Here is a 24,209-nt window from a genome sequence, read left to right on the forward strand (position 1 = left end):
TCAATATTGATGATAAAAGAGCGCTGAGATTCTGCCATACACTAAGGCATATTGCCAGATTTCACATATCTCCCGGGAAATTATAAAAAGTATTTTCAACTTTATCTATATATGACAATATTCCTCTTTTTGTAATGGCGAACGATTCTATCATTTTACTAGCAACATCAAAGAGTTCGTTCTACAATGACTTGTATAGCAAGATTGATATAGCCGGTTACTGTCTAGTTATTACTGGCAACATAAATCTTTAAAAACAATACTTCCCATCCAATCTGATTCTCACAGACGTCCTAAAAACAACATCAAAAATAATTTTATTCCTAATTTAATGTAAATATGCCTTCATTTGTTTGCCTTTTAAGATAATATCTGTTAGTATTTAACGTACCTAAATCAACTATAACTGAGAGGTTACCTAACCTTGCAGTAGAACATACATATAAATTTAGTATAAAGTAAGTAAAATAAAGTAATCGCCTTTTTTCCAGGCGGAGCTTAACGTCCAACTACCAATTAGGTGTCGTGGACAAAGAGGACTAGCAAACATACTTTATTGTAAATTTCTTTTATTAACCATTAAATAAAATCCAAGGCCTAAAGACCGGGAATAGAACCCAGTACCACAATACATATTAGCTTTGCAGGTCTCGCCTCTAACCGCTCGGCTACCGTGGCGCCCAAATTTAGTGAAAACATAAACTTTCAATATAAACTGTCAGTAGTAGGGAAATGGCGGTTCTGGCGCACCTAAATTTTGCTAGATCCAAACACCTCCAAATCTGACCGGGTAATCATCGAGTTCAACGAAGCTGTAAGCCATACCCCATCAGCACCATTCTATCCCCACCTATCATCGAATTTGACAAGGCTGAAATCCGCACCATCACAAAAAAAAGAGGAATCGTTTTAAAAGATCTAAATATTTAAAAGATTTAAATCGATATAGATATATTCAGATCTCAGAACTGTTAAATAATAATTTTGTTCTGAATAATGTTTGAAATAAATAGGTTTATGACAGAGAAGTTTAAAATAAACAACAGACTAAAGGGTTTTTTTAAGCGTATGCTTATTTTTTTCGAAAAATGAGTTTAAAAAAGCACTCACACAAAACAAATAGGGTGAAGGGACCGGTAATTTAGAGCTTAAGAAATAATTCGAGTTTCGTTTAGAATATCTTCCGTTATTTTGGCTCCAGGTGTTGGTTGGTACAATTGTGCCGCTCCTTTAGATTGTATTATGTATTCAGTAGATTCGATTTTTATGTCAACCAAAAATTATTACTTTTTTAAAAGTATTTCAATGATTGACAAACCGAATTTTGGGTGGTACCAGTGTTTGACATGGGGTGGGACCAGTGCTTGACATGGGGTGGGACCAGTGCTTGACATGGGGTGGGACCAGTGCTTGACATGGGGTGGGACCAGTGCTTGACATGGGGTGGGACCAGTGCTTGACAACAAGTATATTCCTGAAACGACCTAAAAAATTAAAAACACCTAAATCACTGTTCCACTTAGATTTTTAACAAAAAATCAGTCTTATTCATAATTAATAACAATCGGTTTTTAAATTGGCCTACCTAAATAATGTAATATTTTTCAACATTACGCTTTTTCATGCAGTTATTGACGATCAACCCTTATACAAATATCTTACCGGAGAGTTTTAATTTCGTTCAAACCTTCTAGGGCATCTGCGTCATTCAATTATCGAGAAACTTCATTATACAAAACGTTCAAACTAGTATTGGTTACTTTGGCTCAAGAAACAGTTCGCTTATCCTTCCTGCAATGATAGGATGACGGTTCCGAAATGCTTTCTACCAAGATTTACCTGGTAGGTTATTATTGAAAGGGTTCGGTATATCTAGTTTTTTAATAAGTTGCCACACACTCATCAGTAGAAGGCTTTTAGTGAGAGGAAACCCAGCTCTGGCAACGGATGTGATCCACAAAACTAAAAAAAATCCTCTTTCGCAGAGAAGAGTACTGTACATGGCTCCATTCGTCTGCTGACATAGATTTACATTTCACATTGTACAGTAGGGTAACTCGAGCAACTGAGTGCTTTATAGCAGCTTTATTAATTGATGTTCCTTGACCTACAACTACCTCGCGCACTTAACAACACATTATTGGCATGAAATTTGGTTTACTTATATACTAAATTTTACTGAGTTATAGGTTATATGCTGTAGTTTCGTCGAGTACTGATCCATTAGTCCAGAAGATATTGAAAGTTGAAATTTTTTTGGGTCATGGTTTTGCTGTGAAATGGGGTCCTTATAACTCCCTCAGTAAACAACAGATCATTCGTATGAAATTTTGTGCTCTTACATACTCTACTTACAACGACTAATTGATCAGTACTCAAAAAAACTATAACACACTATTCAGTAAAATAGAGTGTGTAAGAGAACAGAATTTCATACGAATAATCTGTTGTTTACTGAGGGAGTTATAAGCGCCCCAGTTCACGGCAAATCCACATACTACTCAGTAAAACAGAGTGTGTAAGAGCACAAAATTTCATACGAATGATCTGTTGTTTACTGAGGGAGTTATAAGGACCCCATTTCACAGCAAACCCATGACCCAAAAAAATTTCAACTCTCAATACCTTCTGAACTAATGGATGTGTACTCAAGAAAACTATAGCATGCTACTCAGTAAAACAGAGTGTGTAAGAGAAAAGAATTTCATACGAATAATCTGTTGTTTACTGTGGGAGTTATAAGGACCCCATTTCACAGCAAAACCATGACCCAAAAAAATTTCAACTCTCAATATTTTCTCAACTAATCGATCTGTACTCAAGAAAACTATAGCACACTATTTAGTAAAATAGAGTGTGTAAGAGCACAAAATTTCATACGAATGATCTGTTGTTTACTGAGGGAGTTATAAGGACCCCATTTCACAGCAAAACCATGACCCAAAAAAATTTCAACTCTCAATATTTTCTCAACTAATCGATCTGTACTCAAGAAAACTATAGCACACTATTCAGTAAAATAGAGTGTGGAAGAGCACAGAATTTCATACGAATAATCTGTCGTTTACTGTGGGAATTATAAGGGCCCAATTTCACAGCAAAGCCATGACCCAAAAAAATTTCAACTCTCAATACCTTCTCAACTAATGGATGTGTACTCAAGAAAACTATAGCATACTACTCAGTAAAACAGAGTGCGTAAGAGAACAAAATTTCATACGAATAATCGGTTGTTTACTGAGGGATTTATAAGGTCAGAATTTAACAGCAAACTATGACCCAAAAAAATGTCAGCTCTCAATATCTTCTCAACTAATGGATCTGTATTCAAGAAAACTACAGCATGCTACTCAGTAAAACAGAGTGTGTAAGAGAACAAAATTTCATACGAATAATCTGTTGTTTACTGAGGGATTTATTAGGTCCCAATTTAACAACAAAACTATGACCCAAAAAAATTTCAACTCTCAATATTTTCTCAACTAATGGATGTGTACTCAAGAAAACTATAGCACAATATACAGTAAAATAGAGTGTGTAAGAGCACAAAATTTCATACGAATGATCTGTTGTTTACTGAGGGATTTATAAGGACCCCATTTCACAGCAAAACCATGACTTATAAAAATTTCAACTCTCAATATTTTCTCAACTAATCGATCTGTACTCAAGAAAACTATAGCACACTATTCAGTAAAATAGAGTGTGTAAGAGCACAGAATTTCATACGAATAATCTGTTGTTTACTGTGGGAGTTATAAGGACCCCATTTCACAGCAAAACCATGACCCAAAAAAATTTCAACTCTCAATATTTTCTCAACTAATCGATCTGTACTCAAGAAAACTATAGCACACTATTCAGTAAAATAGAGTGTGTAAGAGCACAGAATTTCATACGAATAATCTGTTGTTTACTGTGGGAATTATAAGGACCCCATTTCACAGCAATACCATGACCCAAAAAAATTTCAACTCTCAATATATTCTCAACTAATCGATCTGTACTCAAGAAAACTATAGCACACTATTCAGTAAATTAGAGTGTGTAAGAGCACAGAATTTCATACGAATAATCTGTTGTTTACTGTGGGAATTATAAGGGCCCAATTTCACAGCAAAACCATGACCCAAAAAAATTTCAACTCCCAATACCTTCTCAACTAATGGATGTGTACTCAAGAAAACTATAGCATACTACTCAGTAAAACAGAGTGTGTAAGAGAAAAGAATTTCATACGAATAATCTGTTGTTTACTGAGGGAGTTATAAGGACCTCATTTCACAGCAAAACCATGGCCCAAAAAAATTTCAACTCTCAATATTTTCTCAACTAATCAATCTGTACTCAAGAAAACTATAGCACACTATTCAGTAAAATAGAGTGTGTAAGAGCTCAAAATTTCATACGAATGATCTGTTGTTTACTGAGGGAGTTATAAGGACCCCATTTCACAGCAAAACCATGACCCAAAAAAATTTCAACTCTCAATACCTTCTCAACTAATGGATGTGTACTCAAGAAAACTATAGCATACTACTCAGTAAAACAGAGTGTGTAAGAGAAAAGAATTTCATACGAATGATCTGTTGTTTACTGAGGAAGTTATAAGGACCCCATTTCACAGCAAAACCATGACCCAAAAAAATTTCAACTCTCAATATCTTCTCAACTAATGGATCTGTATTCAAGAAAACTATAGCATGCTACTCAGTAAAACAGAGTGTGTAAGAGAACAAAATTTCATACGAATGATCTGTTGTTTACTGAGGGAATTATAAGGGCCCAATTTCACAGCAAAACCATGACCCAAAAAAATTTCAACTCTCAATACCTTCTGAACTAATGGATGTGTACTCAAGAAAACTATAGCATGCTACTCAGTAAAACAGAGTGTGTAAGAGAAAAGAATTTCATACGAATAATCTGTTGTTTACTGTGGGAGTTATAAGGACCCCATTTCACAGCAAAACCATGACCCAAAAAAATTTCAACTCTCAATATTTTCTCAACTAATCGATCTGTACTCAAGAAAACTATAGCACACTATTTAGTAAAATAGAGTGTGTAAGAGCACAAAATTTCATACGAATGATCTGTTGTTTACTGAGGGAGTTATAAGGACCCCATTTCACAGCAAAACCATGACCCAAAAAAATTTCAACTCTCAATATTTTCTCAACTAATCGATCTGTACTCAAGAAAACTATAGCACACTATTCAGTAAAATAGAGTGTGTAAGAGCACAAAATTTCATACGAATAATCTGTTGTTTACTGTGATTATAAGAGCCCAATTTCACAGCAAAACCATGTCCCAAAAAAATTTTTACTCTCAATACCTTCTCAACTAATGGATGTGTCCTCAAGAAAACTATAGCATACTACTCAGTAAAACAGAGTGTGTAAGAGAAAAGAATTTCATACGAATAATCTGTTGTTTACTGTAGGAGTTATAAGGACCCCATTTCACAGCAAAACCATGACCCAAAAAAATTTCAACTCTCAATACCTTCTGAACTAATGGATGTGTACTCAAGAAAACTATAGCATACTACTCAGTAAAACAGAGTGTGTAAGAGAAAAGAATTTCATACGAATAATCTGTTGTTTACTGTGGGAGTTATAAGGACCCCATTTCACAGCAAAACCATGACCCAAAAAAATTTCATCTCTCAATACCTTCTCAACTAATGGATGTGTCTTTAAGAAAACTATAGCATACTACTCAGTAAAACAGAGTGTGTAAGAGAACAAAATTTCATACGAATAATCTGTCGTTTACTGTGGGAATTGTAAGGGCCCAATTTCACAGCAAAACCATGACCCAAAAAAATTTCAACTCTCAATATTTTCTCAACTACTCAAGAAAACTATAGCACACTATTCAGTAAAATAGAGTGTGGAAGAGCACAGAATTTCATACGAATAATCTGTCGTTTACTGTGGGAATTATAAGGGCCCAATTTCACAGCAAAGCCATGACCCAAAAAAATTTCAACTCTCAATACCTTCTCAACTAATGGATGTGTACTCAAGAAAACTATAGCATACTACTCAGTAAAACAGAGTGCGTAAGAGAACAAAATTTCATACGAATAATCTGTTGTTTACTGAGGGATTTATAAGGTCCGAATTTAACAGCAAACTATGACCCAAAAAAATGTCAGCTCTCAATATCTTCTCAACTAATGGATCTGTATTCAAGAAAACTACAGCATGCTACTCAGTAAAACAGAGTGTGTAAGAGCACAAAATTTCATACGAATGATCTGTTGTTTACTGAGGGAGTTATAAGGACCCCATTTCACAGCAAAACCATGACCCAAAAAAATTTCAACTCTCAATATTTTCTCAACTAATCGATCTGTACTCAAGAAAACTATAGCACACTATTCAGTAAAATAGAGTGTGTAAGAGCACAAAATTTCATACGAATAATCTGTTGTTTACTGTGGGAATTATAAGAGCCCAATTTCACAGCAAAACCATGTCCCAAAAAAATTTTTACTCTCAATACCTTCTCAACTAATGGATGTGTCCTCAAGAAAACTATAGCATACTACTCAGTAAAACAGAGTGTGTAAGAGAAAAGAATTTCATACGAATAATCTGTTGTTTACTGTAGGAGTTATAAGGACCCCATTTCACAGCAAAACCATGACCCAAAAAAATTTCAACTCTCAATACCTTCTGAACTAATGGATGTGTACTCAAGAAAACTATAGCATACTACTCAGTAAAACAGAGTGTGTAAGAGAAAAGAATTTCATACGAATGATCTGTTGTTTACTGAGGAAGTTATAAGGACCCCATTTCACAGCAAAACCATGACCCAAAAAAATTTCAACTCTCAATATCTTCTCAACTAATGGATCTGTATTCAAGAAAACTATAGCATGCTACTCAGTAAAACAGAGTGTGTAAGAGAACAAAATTTCATACGAATGATCTGTTGTTTACTGAGGGAATTATAAGGGCCCAATTTCACAGCAAAACCATGACCCAAAAAAATTTCAACTCTCAATACCTTCTGAACTAATGGATGTGTACTCAAGAAAACTATAGCATGCTACTCAGTAAAACAGAGTGTGTAAGAGAAAAGAATTTCATACGAATAATCTGTTGTTTACTGTGGGAGTTATAAGGACCCCATTTCACAGCAAAACCATGACCCAAAAAAATTTCAACTCTCAATATTTTCTCAACTAATCGATCTGTACTCAAGAAAACTATAGCACACTATTTAGTAAAATAGAGTGTGTAAGAGCACAAAATTTCATACGAATGATCTGTTGTTTACTGAGGGAGTTATAAGGACCCCATTTCACAGCAAAACCATGACCCAAAAAAATTTCAACTCTCAATATTTTCTCAACTAATCGATCTGTACTCAAGAAAACTATAGCACACTATTCAGTAAAATAGAGTGTGTAAGAGCACAAAATTTCATACGAATAATCTGTTGTTTACTGTGATTATAAGAGCCCAATTTCACAGCAAAACCATGTCCCAAAAAAATTTTTACTCTCAATACCTTCTCAACTAATGGATGTGTCCTCAAGAAAACTATAGCATACTACTCAGTAAAACAGAGTGTGTAAGAGAAAAGAATTTCATACGAATAATCTGTTGTTTACTGTAGGAGTTATAAGGACCCCATTTCACAGCAAAACCATGACCCAAAAAAATTTCAACTCTCAATACCTTCTGAACTAATGGATGTGTACTCAAGAAAACTATAGCATACTACTCAGTAAAACAGAGTGTGTAAGAGAAAAGAATTTCATACGAATAATCTGTTGTTTACTGTGGGAGTTATAAGGACCCCATTTCACAGCAAAACCATGACCCAAAAAAATTTCATCTCTCAATACCTTCTCAACTAATGGATGTGTCTTTAAGAAAACTATAGCATACTACTCAGTAAAACAGAGTGTGTAAGAGAACAAAATTTCATACGAATAATCTGTCGTTTACTGTGGGAATTGTAAGGGCCCAATTTCACAGCAAAACCATGACCCAAAAAAATTTCAACTCTCAATATTTTCTCAACTACTCAAGAAAACTATAGCACACTATTCAGTAAAATAGAGTGTGGAAGAGCACAGAATTTCATACGAATAATCTGTCGTTTACTGTGGGAATTATAAGGGCCCAATTTCACAGCAAAGCCATGACCCAAAAAAATGTCAGCTCTCAATATCTTCTCAACTAATGGATCTGTATTCAAGAAAACTACAGCATGCTACTCAGTAAAACAGAGTGTGTAAGAGCACAAAATTTCATACGAATGATCTGTTGTTTACTGAGGGAGTTATAAGGACCCCATTTCACAGCAAAACCATGACCCAAAAAAATTTCAACTCTCAATATTTTCTCAACTAATCGATCTGTACTCAAGAAAACTATAGCACACTATTCAGTAAAATAGAGTGTGTAAGAGCACAAAATTTCATACGAATAATCTGTTGTTTACTGTGGGAATTATAAGAGCCCAATTTCACAGCAAAACCATGTCCCAAAAAAATTTTTACTCTCAATACCTTCTCAACTAATGGATGTGTCCTCAAGAAAACTATAGCATACTACTCAGTAAAACAGAGTGTGTAAGAGAAAAGAATTTCATACGAATAATCTGTTGTTTACTGTAGGAGTTATAAGGACCCCATTTCACAGCAAAACCATGACCCAAAAAAATTTCAACTCTCAATACCTTCTGAACTAATGGATGTGTACTCAAGAAAACTATAGCATACTACTCAGTAAAACAGAGTGTGTAAGAGAAAAGAATTTCATACGAATAATCTGTTGTTTACTGTGGGAGTTATAAGGACCCCATTTCACAGCAAAACCATGACCCAAAAAAATTTCATCTCTCAATACCTTCTCAACTAATGGATGTGTCTTTAAGAAAACTATAGCATACTACTCAGTAAAACAGAGTGTGTAAGAGAACAAAATTTCATACGAATAATCTGTCGTTTACTGTGGGAATTATAAGGGCCCAATTTCACAGCAAAACCATGACCCAAAATAATTTCAACTCTCAATATTTTCTCAACTACTCAAGAAAACTATAGCACACTATTCAGTAAAATAGAGTGTGGAAGAGCACAGAATTTCATACGAATAATCTGTCGTTTACTGTGGGAATTATAAGGGCCCAATTTCACAGCAAAGCCATGACCCAAAAAAATTTCAACTCTCAATACCTTCTCAACTAATGGATGTGTACTCAAGAAAACTATAGCATACTACTCAGTAAAACAGAGTGCGTAAGAGAACAAAATTTCATACGAATAATCTGTTGTTTACTGAGGGATTTATAAGGTCCGAATTTAACAGCAAACTATGACCCAAAAAAATGTCAGCTCTCAATATCTTCTCAACTAATGGATCTGTATTCAAGAAAACTACAGCATGCTACTCAGTAAAACAGAGTGTGTAAGAGAACAAAATTTCATACGAATAATCTGTTGTTTACTGAGGGATTTATAAGGTCCCAATTTAACAACAAAACTATGACCCAAAAAAATTTCAACTCTCAATATTTTCTCAACTAATGGATGTGTACTCAAGAAAACTATAGCACACTATACAGTAAAATAGAGTGTGTAAGAGCACAAAATTTCATACGAATGATCTGTTGTTTACTGAGGGATTTATAAGGACCCCATTTCACAGCAAAACCATGACTTATAAAAATTTCAATTCTCAATATTTTCTCAACTAATCGATCTGTACTCAAGAAAACTATAGCACACTATTCAGTAAAATAGAGTGTGTAAGAGCACAGAATTTCATACGAATAATCTGTTGTTTACTGTGGGAGTTATAAGGACCCCATTTCACAGCAAAACCATGACCCAAAAAAATTTCAACTCTCAATATTTTCTCAACTAATCGATCTGTACTCAAGAAAACTATAGCACACTATTCAGTAAAATAGAGTGTGTAAGAGCACAGAATTTCATACGAATAATCTGTTGTTTACTGTGGGAATTATAAGGGCCCAATTTCACAGCAAAACCATGACCCAAAAAAATTTCAACTCTCAATACCTTCTCAACTAATGGATGTGTACTCAAGAAAACTATAGCATACTACTCAGTAAAACAGAGTGTGTAAGAGAAAAGAATTTCATACGAATAATCTGTTGTTTACTGTGGGAGTTATATTTCAACTTGCGGATTTCAGCCTCGTCAAATTCGATGATAGGTGGGGATAGAATGGTGCTGATGGGTATGGCTTACAGCTTCGTTGAACTCGATGATTACCCGGTCAGATTTGGAGGTGTTTGGATCTAGGAAAATTTAGGTGCGCCAGAACCGCCATTTTCCCTCTACTACTGACTTTTTCTATTACTATTAATTAGTATTTTCTCATACGTTATTCTGTCCTTAGAGGCAACTCTGCCCATGACCTCAAAAAGACTCCTAATTTGAGTATTCTAAGAAACGGCTGCAGGATTCGATCCTAGGATCTTTGTGTAAGAATTCAGTGCGTTAACCACTGAGCTAATCTTTTTCGTGTCGTTCCCTTTTTAATAATATCATTCTAGTTTCTTCCCGCAATGGTAGGTGACCGCAAAAGGTAGCCGGCAGGCTAAAAGTAGCCAAGACAAGTCTGTCTAGCCACGTGGAATATTGCTGCTGATTTCTTACCTATTCGCTTTAAATATTTCTTTATTGCCTCCAATTATCGTTTCGGGCTCCTAGAACCTAGATTATCGGGAGCGGTGCAGCTCTTAAATTTCAGTGCAGTTTGGTACAATCAACCACAACTTCTGAGATGTTAAGTTTTCTTATACTCTGTAAATACCTTGATCGAATAAAACTGCCTTTAAAACTGTTCTAAAGGAAGGAAATAAAATAATGAAAAAAAGCCGGCTATAGACGTACTGATATTAGTGGATACATCACTCTGACTTAATGCTGACTGCCCTGAAGAAACAGAAAATGTTAAAATATTTTAAACCCTGGTAATTCAAATGTAAGATCCTCAACAGAACTTAGGCTATCATAAGCACCAGATTATAAAGAATGGCTTAGCTTAAGAGCTAGTGACACTTTTGAAACTTATTTAATTAAAACGTGATTTTCAGATTATTTTCGGTAGAAGAAGCCCAAACAAATTTTCCTAAATCAAATTGTATAAAATATTTCTTTGGTTTAACCTTCGTTTTAAACAGACCTTGCTATAGGGTTTAAGGCTATTTAATTAGCTGAGTTATTTCAGTAAAGTTAATTAATGGGTGCACCAAGTGACAAACACGAATTCTCTTCTAGATAATAATTATCTGATAACTGTCCTCTCATCTTTATTAGATTTTATAAAGTTAATTTGTATATTTTGATCATTTGATCAAAATTTGAAACATTATTTCCTTAAAAAGCGAGCACTTTCTGCGTTCTTTTAGAATTTAGCAACAAAGTTCTAGATGCTGTACACCTTTCATAATCCTTTACGGCACATGACCCTTAAAGAGAAATGATTTCTAGTTTAAAAATTATCAGAAGCGCGTTTGTACTCAGATTAAATCACGGAAAATGTTTTAATAAGGGAACAGTTGAATTTGTATATTTACGAGGTGTAGCTATTAAATGCTGCTACAGAAGAACTATGCATGCGCCAAATCCTAACGACCGACAGCTGTGCAGCGTAAAGCCTTCTCTTTCGATTGCAGCGTCTCACGTGTTTGTACAAAAATCTGCCTGACCGGAACCGTCGTTTGTGTAAGAAGTGTTAGTTTCGTTTTGCCAAAAACATGTAGTAGAGCAACGAATTGTCGTGAAATTTCACATGAAACTTGGTAAAATCGCTACTGAAACTTATCTTTTATTAAAAGAAGTTTATGACGATGAATGTTAATCATGGGAGTTTTTGAGTGGTTCTAGCGTTTCCAAGATGGCCGAGAAGACGTCGGAGATGATGACCGCCCGGGTCGCCCTTGCACATCCAAAACGGATGAAAATATCGATTATAATTAATCAACATTACTACCGTGAGGTGCTTGCTTAACTCCGTGAAAGAGTAAGGAAAAATGGCCCGATTTGTGAAAGAAAAAGTAATGGGTTCTCCATCAAGACAACCGCCGGCTCACACTGCATTGTCTGTCAAGACGTTTCTAGCCAAGTACAACATCCCAGTTTTAGGCCATCCGCCTTATTCGCCTGACCTGGCCCCATGTGATTTTTATCTGTTTCCCAAAGTCAAATCTGCATTAAAAGGAACACGATTTCAGTCCGTTGAAGCTGTGAAAGAAAAAGCGGCACGCGTCATGCAGGAACTCACAGAAAAAGACTTACAGCACGGTTTCGAACAATGTTAAATTCGCATGGAGCGTTGTAGGGGTGTATATTGAAGGTGATAATAACTAAATATGTATTTCCACAGATAGTGATGCAGTCATCCCTATATTTTTAGAGAATTCAGTACTAAATTTTATAACGTCACATTATAGAGTATTGTCATTAGTTTGACTCGATCTATGAGCTAGATGAACGTTCATGTTTTAGGTTTTACACATGTTAATTTGCAAAATGAGGAATAGTACACATGAGGTGGCAAGGTATACTCACCCATAAATCAATAATATTCACTAAATATACATTTATCGGAGTATGTGTACATATAGGTAAGAATCTTTGGGAAAGGTTAGCTTATGTTGGTGTTTGTACGTATTTACTGGTAATTGTTTATAGCTGTGTAAATAACACGATGCGAATTGGCAGAAGGAAATTTATATTATTGAAAGTGTTATTAAAAAACAAAAAGAAACAGCTTATTAAAGAAAACCATACTTCATTTCTTTTTTGTTTATTCTAGCAGGAGGTGCTAAGGTAGCACTTAGAGGTTAACACAGAGTAGAAACAAATAACACAATTGTTAATCAGATAAATAAAGCCCTGAAGATGATTTAATCGCTAGATCGAAAACTCGACCTGATAAATAAATATGGCTGAAAGTGGTAATCATTCTCTTCTATGGAAACTTGTATGCACTAATTGCACTATTCAGATAGGCTTCATTCTATAATGGTACTTCACTGAATGATGTGATGACACCAGTAGTGCAATATTTTGGTAGAATTCAACTTGGTACTAGAATTGGGTGACTGGAAGTGTGATTCTATTCTGTTTATTGAAAATGTACCTACCGCTGTAAGGAAAACGCTTAACGTTTTGGTTAAAAATTATTTTCAATAAAATTGATTTTAAGCAGGGAATTTCCAGGACGTCATAAAACTCAATAGCATTTTTTATTAGAGAACGATATTTTACCTTCCAAATGTAAGTATCACACACAATATATCATTGAACAATTAATCAAGAGTTCTTTATTTATAGAACTGAAAACAAAATAAACCACAAATATTTAGTTTCAGCTTTACTTAGTTTGGTTGACTGAAGTTTAAAGAGTATTACTTTTATTAATGGAACCATTTGCTGCATTCTGTTTGCTAGCTTGTCAGCTGTAATTTAGATAAAATAATATCAGTTTAAATAAAGGAAATAGATTGAAAGAGCAATGTGGCAACAACAATGTCCAAACCAATATTGTACTAAGTGGAGCGCAAGAAAGTGACAGAGCGGGCCAGCAAAAGGTAAGATAGGAGCATAAAAACCTCTTTGTTGACAAAGCTGGTTATTGGCATTCTCAGAGTCACCAGAAAGTTCCTCCATTTAACTTCTCTTTTGTATTGTATCCTTACAAGTCTAAATTTGAGAAAAAAAAAAAAATCTCTACAGTGTTTTGAAAGGGTAGATTCTTTGTTTACAAATGTTGATACAATAACTTACAATAATGAAAACTTGAATTGAACAAAATATTTCAACTCCAAAGGTAGGACAATTAGTAGTATGGGAAAGGAATTTCTTATAGTCAACATAATTCACTCTCGAAAATCTAAAAATTTTAACTAAATCTGTATTTAACGAATTAATGGAACCCTGAACTCTCAGCTCTTAAGAACTAGCTACTTGTGCATTTTTCATGTACAACAATTAGAAAGGATACTGTTCACGTTCTTTGGAGCTAGCTCTCCGCTTCTTTAATCGGTTTTGGTAAATAAGAAAATCGTTTCTGAACAAATCGGTCATTTAAGTACGTTACACTACATTCTTAAATGATTCTATGATGGTGCAAAAACACATCCATCTGGAAATGTTTGGATACTTCAATGATTTTTTTATTTAAGACCAAGGTTTCCCAAATAAATTCAACAGTATCCTTCATTCTTTTAGGAAGTTTATTTTGTACATTTTTAATGATTTGGTTTGTCAACGTCTGGCAGCAAGGTACCTTTTCATTTTACCTAAAGAAAAGATATAAAACATTTTGCTTTAGTTACTTTTATTTTTAGATATCTTATAAAGATTTATTTTTTCCTGATTTAAAATTTGCACATAGAAGCTTGATTATAGAAAATTAGCAATACATGGGCAAGTAAAACTGATACAAAATATTACTTCGAAATTTTCATTCACTGCATCCGCATGAATGAATTCTTGGTTGTTTAGCCAGGACAATGTACGGCCTTTAGTTTACCTGTGGGCCACAACCTAAGGTAGAAATTCTTACTCTTTATATTCTATTGTTATCACTAAATATCTCTTCAAATATTTTCAATAACTATCTTAATAAACCTAGCATCGGAACAACCATTGGGGCTGATTAAAAACGGAAACTACAACGATCTGGACAAATATAAATCCTCGAATTATTTTGATAAAATAGCATTTCATGCCAGCCTTAATGTTGGATCAATGCATAACAGTTAGGCTCACGTCGCCTAAATTTTTCTGTTACACTTCAAGTAACTTTTTATAATTAATCAAATTTGGCCTTCAAGCTATTTATTGCAATTATTAGTTAGATGCGATAGAATATAATTTCGTACTTCTCATTAATGTTTTATTTTTACAAATTTCCTTATTCTTATTAAGTTTTTAACGCAAGAATGGTCTTAAATAAAGAATCACTACATTTATTCTATATGATAGTTTATTAGACTTTTATTGGAATAAGTTTGAAACTGAGTCCACAGAAAGTACTATATGACTATATGGTAAACACAATGCCGTAGAATCCATTCTAACAGAGTCTATATTTATATGGGTATGAAAGAAAATGATGTAGCTTAAGGTAAAATTTTAGGTTATTTAAGTGGAAGCTTTAGAAAAGTAATGGTTAAGCGTACTCCTATATTCCTAAGGGATATTCTACAAGGAAATAGGCCTACATATATAACTAGAAAGTTCAAGTTCTTAGTTAGTAAAGTGATTCAACTGCTAAAAGCTTACATTCCACTGGTTTAAAGTAAATCAACCTGGTTTATGTTAAAGCGCCCGCGTTAGATTTACTAAATTGTTCAATGTTTTGGAAGAGAGAACAGAAAGAATTACTTTTGAAAAATCTATTAATTATCAAGTCAAGATAATATAGCTCAAGGCCTTATATGAAGCGGTTAACAAAAATAAACTATCTAAGTACATAAGCTACTTATTTATGGTTTAGTTTCTTGTTCAGACGTTTCCTTTAAATTGCAAAATGTTGGATAAGCGATGCTGGAGAAAAGTTAACAGCCAGGCTAGAAAAAACAATGCAGTTCGTTCGGTAAAATCTGTTGGCCAATCCTTCTCACAGGGCTCGGAAACCAATTGGGATTGTTTTAGAAGGGTCACTAGCACGATTTTCAACAAGACCACTTGTATCGATTGAGAGAGTGGTTAGCCCTATCTGACCTTTCTGCGGAAGTGGTGATCATATATGAAAAGAATGTTTGCGCTTTTAGACAGATAATGGTCTGATCAGTTAAGCAAACCATTCTCCGACCGGTGGCTTTAACTTAATGAAGTAAAAACAAAGGAAGAAAAATAAACATGAAGAGCAACTACAAGGAATAAATGGTTAATTTACTAAAATAGGCTTTCTTTCAATGCTCTCCCTTATTATCTGCAATCATCACAAATCCTCCAAAAAGTGCAACTCAAAATAATTGGGAAGAATTGGATGTTTTCAATTTAATGTCCACAAGATCTAGCTTAATAGAATTTCGGTTTTAAACGGCCCTTTCGCAGGATCAATTCATGTAGAGGTTTTTTTAAAAATCTATTTAATAAATCTCCATTTAATAAATATCTTAAAAAAATGTATCTTTAAACCGAAAGTTTATCAATGCCCCTATGAGCAAAGTGTTGTACACCACTTGTGTTCAACCACATCTGATGGCACCACATTTTCAACATCTTACAGCTATTTAGTGTAAAGTTTCTGTTAGGCAAATATTTGTAGATTTAACTAATTTCACTACATCAGCGTTTAGAAAGCGGTCAATTTTAATTAAAGCGGTCAATGTTAATTAAAGAATATTATGAACTATCATCAAACAGTAATTTAATCATATTTATTTATTTATATCATTTTTACGTTTATTGAAGTTGTGGCATTAAATGGGGTGCTGCCATCTATGATTTTTATTTTGAAATAAACATGTAACTAATCTGTGACATACTAGGTCCCTTAAGATTAAAAAAACAAGTACAAAAAAAAACCAAATCTGGCCAAACCTATGTATTTGTTAAGGAATTTAATTTGAGTATTTATTATTTTTTAACTTTTATGCAATCATTCAAAACGTAGTTTGGTTTGAAATAATTATTAAATGCAAAACAAAGGGATGAAATGATTTGGCCACGCTGCTGTAAAAAATATTTAGAATATTATTAGAAACGGTAAATATTCTGGGAGGCCCAGGTGTTAAAAATTTACCTATCAAATCTGTTTCTTACGAATATATAGAGAATTGAATTTTTTTTTTTATAACGCTCAATATAATCTGGGACTAAGCAAAAATATAATTTTACCAATTTAAAGTTAAATCCAAACCAGGCCAAATCATCTCTCATTTATCTTTGACAGCTGGAAATTACTTCATGAAATCTAGACATTGAAACTGAAAAACCTTTTACGCTGGTAGGCTTTCCACAGTCAATTCTCTCTTTAAATAAAAAATAAAAAAGTTGGAAAAGAGAACTTTACAATTACACGATCTGGAATATTTTTTTTTTTTTTAGAAAAGTTTTTCCAGACAAACGGTACTAATATAAAAATAAAACAATAGGAAAAACAAAAGTACAATAAGTCGACACAGTTTTTCAATTAATTCTACCAGAGTTTTTAATTTAAATAAATTGTCTTACTGAGTACAAATAACTTTATTGAATTTCAATTTAAAACAGGAAATTTTCAAACTTGTTTTATGTTTTAAATACTTTATTTAATCCTAGGGCACATCTTTTAGATATGGATACCGTTCATGATGATTGAATCTTGATCGTGGTTGAAACTTAGCCCAAACGGCCCACATGATTTGTTCCCGACTCGACCAAGCAGGAAGAAACATCAGTATCTCTGTTCTAATGCAGAGACACCGAAATTCACAGAAGACGAACTATACAACGCAGTAGCCTTAATGCGAAACAAGCGGGCCCCAGGACCAGATGGTATTCCTTCCGAGGTACTCAGGATCACTGCTCAAGTTTGCCCATGGCTCTTGTTGAACATGTACAATCAGTGTTTGGAGGCGGGTATTTTCCCGGAGATCTGGAAAATTCAGCGCCTGGTTCTGATCAGTAAAGGGAAAGGAGATCCAAATACCGCGTCAGCATACAGACCATTATGCATGCTGGATACGGCTGGGAAACTGCTGGAACGATTGATTAAACCTCGCTTGCTAGAAGCAGTTAAGAATGCGGGGGACTTAGCTATTCGTCAGTATGGTTTCAGGAGTGGACGTTCCACAATCGGGGCAGTTGAAGAGGTCATGAAAGCAACCAACGCGGCAATACATGGTAGTCACTACTCGAGAAAGATCGTACTCTTGGCAACATTGGATGTGAAAAACGCTTTCAACTCAGCTAGGTGGTCAGATTTGTTGAGAGCCCTGGAGAAGGATTTCCAGGTGCCCGGATATTTGCTTAGGATGATGGATAGCTACCTGAGCGATAGGCAGCTTCAGTACGAAACGACTGAGGGTATCCGACAGCTGGAGATTACGGGCGGAGCTGCGCAGGGTTCGATCCTTGGCCCAGACCTCTGGAATGTGGCTTATGATGGAATTTTGCGTATGGAAATGCCAAATGACACCTTTCTAGTTGGATATGCGGACGACATTGTAGCTGTTATCTCGGCTAGAGACATAGATGATGCTCAACTAAGGCTTAACCAGGTAATGCGCCGTACACAATCCTGGTTAGAGGATCATGGTATGGAATTGGCATCACAAAAGACGGAAGTCCTCCTCATTACAAGACGGCACATTGATACCAGAATCCAGATGCAAGTGGGAGGGGTTGCAATGGGAACCAAGAGCGCGTTAAAATATCTAGGAGTATTCCTAGATACAAAACTAACTTTTGGGGAACATTTAAAACATGTATCTCTTAAAGCTGAAAAAACCACATCGGCACTAAGCAGGCTAATGGGAAACGTTGGAGGACCTTTGCCTAGCAAGAGATGGCTCCTGATGTCCGCGGCAAATGCTGCCATGCTATATGGCAGCGAAATTTGGGCGGAAGCCTTAAAAAAAGGAAAACATAAGAAGTGGCTGGCGGCAGTCCAAAGAAAAGGGGCACTGAGAATTATCAGTGCTTATAGGACGGTTTCGAGGTCGGCGGCCCTGGTAATAGCAGGTGTTCCCCCCATTGACTTGGTGGCAATGGCCAGAAGAAGGACCTACCTGTTGAGGGAGTCTCTAGGTAGTACCGACGCCAAAAAGAGAGCGACTGCTCGGCTGGCACAAGATTGGAGAGCTTGCTGGGCCAATGACCGCCATGGGCGATGGACGGCAAAATTGATTGTTGACCCGGTGATCTGGGCGGAAAGGAAACATGGGGAGGTGGATTATTACCTCACACAATTCCTTACCGGCCACGGGTATTTCGCAGGATTCCTTAAAAAAATAGGGAAAAGGCCGTCTGGGGCGTGTATTTACGGGGACTCGGACTCGGATGACGCCCTGCACACCTTTTTTGAGTGTACACGATGGGTACAAGAAAGAAGAAGCTTGCAGGAAGTCACCGGTCCGATAGCTCCGGACAGCATCGTCGGACGGATGCTGGAAGACGAGGAAGCCTGGGCAAAAGTATCTTCCATTGCTAAAAAAATATTAATAAGGAAAAAGAAGGACCTCGAATTATTGTAGGTAAGGTGGAAGAGCAATAAAAAGAAGGAAAGCCAAGTAACGAGGCGCCATCCCGAAGTAATGCTGTTTGGCGGTTCCGGGATGGATATTTACGCCTGAAGGGGAGGGGGTTTTTTAGTGGGTTGAGCCCCACACACCCGACAGATCGTCGGAAGGTGCCTTTGGCATTTTTCCCCCTCGCAAAAAAAAAAAAAAAAAAAAAACGGCCCACAGTCATTGCAACCCATTAGGATCTACCAAAATACTGGTATCGGTTAACCAGCGATACCAACGGCTTAGAACACAAGCGTACAATAACCTCAGATGTTAAGACCTCTCAGAATTACAATTCCATATAAATTGGATTTCCTTGAATTAAGCAGCGATTGGAATTAACGATGGTGGCAAGCAAAGTTGATGGTTTTGCATTTTTTCAAATTTGCTAAATTTTATGTCATTCTTTAAGCTGTTAGCCCAAATTAGACTTGCAAATATTATGGGAAATGCTTTAAAGTCCACAAATATATTTCATATTTTTCCAGTATTTGTCCTCTATAGGGGTCGAGTGAGAAGACACATATTTTTAATTTAGTTGTCCTATTTTGGAGCAGTTACTTACACAGATAAGCATTTCAAATGGCTTCGTTCTAAAAATTACGCCTCTAAACAAACGCAATCTTCTGATTAATTGGTTGTACTAGAACCTGGAATCCCCGCGTTTGAATTAAACTCCACAGGTACAAAACTTATACTAAATTCGAGGGATATAGATAAATACTAACATTTGTCAGTAGGTGTAGAAATGTATGCGCCCCAAGGGGTTTTTAGAAGTGTTGCTTTCCCCTTAAATATATATAAAACTTTTCCAATGAAATGGGCTACATTTAGGAAATTCCAGCTCTAAGACAAGATTTAATAGCAAACCCTCCATACTTCTGTAAAGAAGCATGAATGTTATTTTTATGCATAGTTGTCCGCATTCTAAACATAATTCTCTAAACTAAACACTGGAATTATTTTTAGACTAGTTGAATTCCAAGAAAGCTTTTCCGTCAACTCACACCATGCGACCCTGGGGATCCTCTTATTGAAGCACCTCTCCAATTCTGCTTTTTTGATTAGGGTTCGGAGAAGGACTTCTCTATAAAGCTTGAAGACAAGAGTTTCTCACTTTGAAAGAGCGGAACTCGCAGCCCTTATTACTGTCAGTAAAGACTTAACAAGTGTACTGTCGTTAATTCTTCTTCCTGACATGCATTTGTTCACTCAGCCTACAGTGACCGGTCAAGATCGTACGAATGGCGACCCGGTCTTGCTGGAGTAAGTCGTAGTAACCTTACCACTTAGGCAAGTGGCTAACAATGAACTCTCTCGCTTATCTCTGGTCTTGGTTTTCACCTTTAACCTCTACGACTATTTGAGCTTGCACGCAAAAATGGCTTCAGTACGGACAAGGTAGGCAGCCTTTCAATGCGTTTTGTCCTGAATGACAAGCAACAAGACTGCTACACTGATATGACAATACTCACCACAAGTCGATCCAAGCTGTCTCAAACTGCCTTGAATTAACTTCGTACGACTCAATAATCATTGGAGCCTACTGAATGTCTGAGGCTATGAAATTGATTATTCTTTTATCTCAGCAGTTCGAATGTATCCCTAGTTAGAACTTGTTAATTTCCCAGACTTACCGCGATATCATATCGTAGTTTAGCGCCAGACACTCTGGTCCATTTTTATCTGCGTGCAGCCGTCCGTGAACTTCACAGAATTAGAAGTTAAAAGTAAGCAATAAAATCTTGTCAGTTATAACTTTAAAAACAAAATAATGTTGCCTAAATTATTTGGAAACATAATTCTCATTAAAAACTTGGTGGTGTTGAATCTTAAACCATAGTTTTAAAATGAAAATTTAATGTATTTATATCTCAAACCTAACCCTTTCCCTAAAAAAAATTCTAGATGCGCCTCTGGATGGTAAATAATATATAAATTTTGACGATTTTACTTTTTAACATTTACTAAATTTGTCCCTTGCACAATTACGAAAAATAACTTAATGGCTTTTATTGTTGATGTCACATCTGAGTAAATATTTCTTTGGCCACGAATTGTCCGCATGCCCAACAGCTATTACTGTAGTTGGTAATATTTTTTCAAGCAATTTCTGTTATTTCATATCTTTACAAAACCTGGAAGATACTTGGAAGATATTTGACATTATTATAACACTAAGATTAATAATACTGCAAATAATAATAAAAGTCGAGTGAAGAAATATATAAGAATATAGTATAGTAAACTAGTTTTATCTTCATGTTGTTGTCGATTATTTGTGTAGTTCAACTGCTTCGTTAATAATGTTTCAGGCAGCATTTAATCAATCAAACTTTCAATATTAGACGGTTTTGCGAACTTCAAACAGATTGAATTCTCTTAGATAATGAATAATAGATTTATCATTTGTTGTTAGATTTGGATCTTGACATGGGCCTAGTTTTCTGAAGAATTGGCAAGACCTGGTTGCAGTTGGAGAAAGTAAATATTTAATCGCTTTTGATCAAGCATTTTGTACCGAAGGTGTGGGTTCCTTTAACCAAAATGGTTACAGAAATCTTAGCATTAACCTTCTTTAGTTACAGATCCGATAATAATCGTGTTATGCACCAACCAAAATGATAATCTAATAGACACTCAACACCAGTCGTATTGCTTTGAAAACTTTTCGCCCTATAAGGATTGTTAAACATCAGGAAACATGTCGTCCTTGTAGGTCAGCCTAAAAACACTTATTTGAAATTAGACTCGAAACAATTCACAAAGGGCAGTAATAGTGCAACTATTTGGATTTAGAGAACTCGCAGACAATCTCCAGCTTATCTAATAACACTAATTCAAACAACGCACTTGATGAACTGTTTGGGGTAGAAGCTGTCAATAAGTACGAGAACAACTTACCTTCCCACTAAGTAATATTAGTAACTAGTACATAAAATCACAACAACTGTTTTTAGAAATATTTAATTGCACTTTAAATTAATCGTCAGAGTTTTTTTTTTTTTTTTTAATAATAGTACGTACCAATGATCATTACAACACAAAACAAAGAGGGATTGGCGAAATATGCCGAAGTATAATTGTCGTTGTTCAGATCCCAGAAACATCTGAGTACAGTTTGCACACCTCCGCTGTTATGATCGCCTAGTAACACATGCACCACCAACTTGTGCCTCTCTGTGAAATATTCTTCAACTTCCGCACGAATAGTGTTCGCCAAATAGCGAGTTAGTTCGCCAGGGTCCTCATGTTCTGAATATTTCTTTCCTGCAAGGTTTTTACGTAGAAAGCCTTCCGCTATTTGCTTCACAACTGACCATTTCACATGATATTCTAGGCCGGGTTTGGTTGTAAATTGTATATAAGGTGTTGCATCTCTTTTCTTCTTAAAAGGTGGTATTCGAGGGATTTTTGTCACTTGTTGATCGTAGAGAGCTCGCCACCAAGCAGGCTCAGTCATTATTACAATAGTTATTAAATTTATTTGTGTCTTTATAAATTATCAGGGATCGCGCTAGTTATTTACCAAGGTAATCATTCTTCTATTTAATCATTTAACTAAATCTGAATCACATATGATTTTTTTTACAACAAAATCTAAATTACATAATCTTTATGATTGAAGTAGTAATTTCAGTTATTGTTTGATTATTCAGTTTCATCTATTTGATGCATGATTAAAATACTTGATACCGATTTTACTTTCTTTACCTCAAACTACAACAGATCTTTCTAGAAATGGGCAAACGCAATGCAATTCAAAGTCATTTATCTCCTTGTTCTAAGTGGTTGTATTGTAACATCGTATCACATGATACAAACTGCATAACTTGATTTGTAGTTCATGTTTTGTAACATAAAATATTGTAAAGTTTTTGTCCTTTTACTAAAAACTTCACAACTACAACTAGTGCGTGCCTGCCACTAGTTAATTTAATTTAATATGTGGGTTTGGTAAATAATAAAACTCGCTAAACTTATTAGTAAGTGATTCGATTTATTAACACATTAACATTACTAACATTAACTTTTACCAGCAACTAACGCTATTCATTACAGCTACCATTTACAACAGTCACAACAGTTTACTGTTACTCACTGACGCCACAAAACTGTTCCACGCCTGACCCTTGGTCCGCACTGCACCGAATTGCACTAGTCTCAGCTGCACTAACACAGCTGTACTCACTAACTGACTACCTGCCCAACTGGCTAACTCTGAAGCACTCCGCAACACTAACTCTCTCAAAAACTGTCACTTCCAAAGTGTCTCTCCAAACTGACTCTCCAAGACTGACTGACTCCAGCTGTGTCTGCCTCCCTTTAACTGCCCCCCTCCAACTCCGTCTGTCTCACTCTTAACTCCATCTGTCTCACTTTCACCTGCCATTCACTGGCTGGGGAAAACATACTGCCACCACTCCAACTGGGGCCTTAGTTTGCTTTTACACAGGGGTGGACCGTTACAGGCTACGGTCACTAAACTCCTAGAACAGTCTAGCCTTTTCTTCTCCGGCTCAGGTAGAGACCGGCCTTTTGTTTACACAATGGTGGCCCGTTATACTTTGACCGCTCAACCCCTAGAACAATCTAGGCCTTTCTTCACTCCTCAGGTCAACTTCGTTACAATATTTTGACACATTAAGTGTTACAGGTGTACAATATTCTATTTAATTCAGATCTTTTGGCCAGTATCATTTATCAATAAAAATGCACGCAACTTATTGCAGCTGCTGGACGGCAAAATCAAATTTTAAAAAAGAACAGTATATTGATAAAACAAACTTAAAAGACAACAGTCAGACTTAAAAGGTTTTATTTGTCAGTGGAAAAGTTCAAAATTGCACTAGAATGCATGCGAATACTTAATGAATGAACTTAGTGAATACTTAATGTTAGTTACCGATTAGATATATTAAAGGCCCACTGGTACTCTAGGCCCTATGCCGTAGGGCACCCATCTC

General features: G+C 35.6%; 2 protein-coding genes across 2 annotated transcripts in view; one reads left to right on the top strand and one right to left on the bottom strand.

Annotated features, from left to right (window-relative positions):
* LOC141449614 (uncharacterized) overlaps window positions 1-24,209 on the top strand; it is a 188,765-nt gene that overhangs the window by 124,415 nt on the left and 40,141 nt on the right. The gene's annotated exons all lie outside the window — the stretch shown is intronic.
* On the bottom strand, window positions 22,194-22,818 carry LOC141449609 (dynein light chain Tctex-type protein 2B-like). Its single transcript, XM_074119168.1, has one exon. It carries the CDS (start codon window positions 22,703-22,705, stop codon window positions 22,253-22,255), a length of 453 nt encoding a protein of 150 aa, XP_073975269.1. The 5' UTR covers window positions 22,706-22,818; the 3' UTR covers window positions 22,194-22,252.

Source organism: Rhodnius prolixus, unplaced genomic scaffold, assembly GCF_049639745.1.
Source record: "Rhodnius prolixus isolate KJV_2025 unplaced genomic scaffold, Rpr scaffold_2, whole genome shotgun sequence".
In the NCBI taxonomy this organism is placed as follows: domain Eukaryota; kingdom Metazoa; phylum Arthropoda; class Insecta; order Hemiptera; family Reduviidae; genus Rhodnius; species Rhodnius prolixus.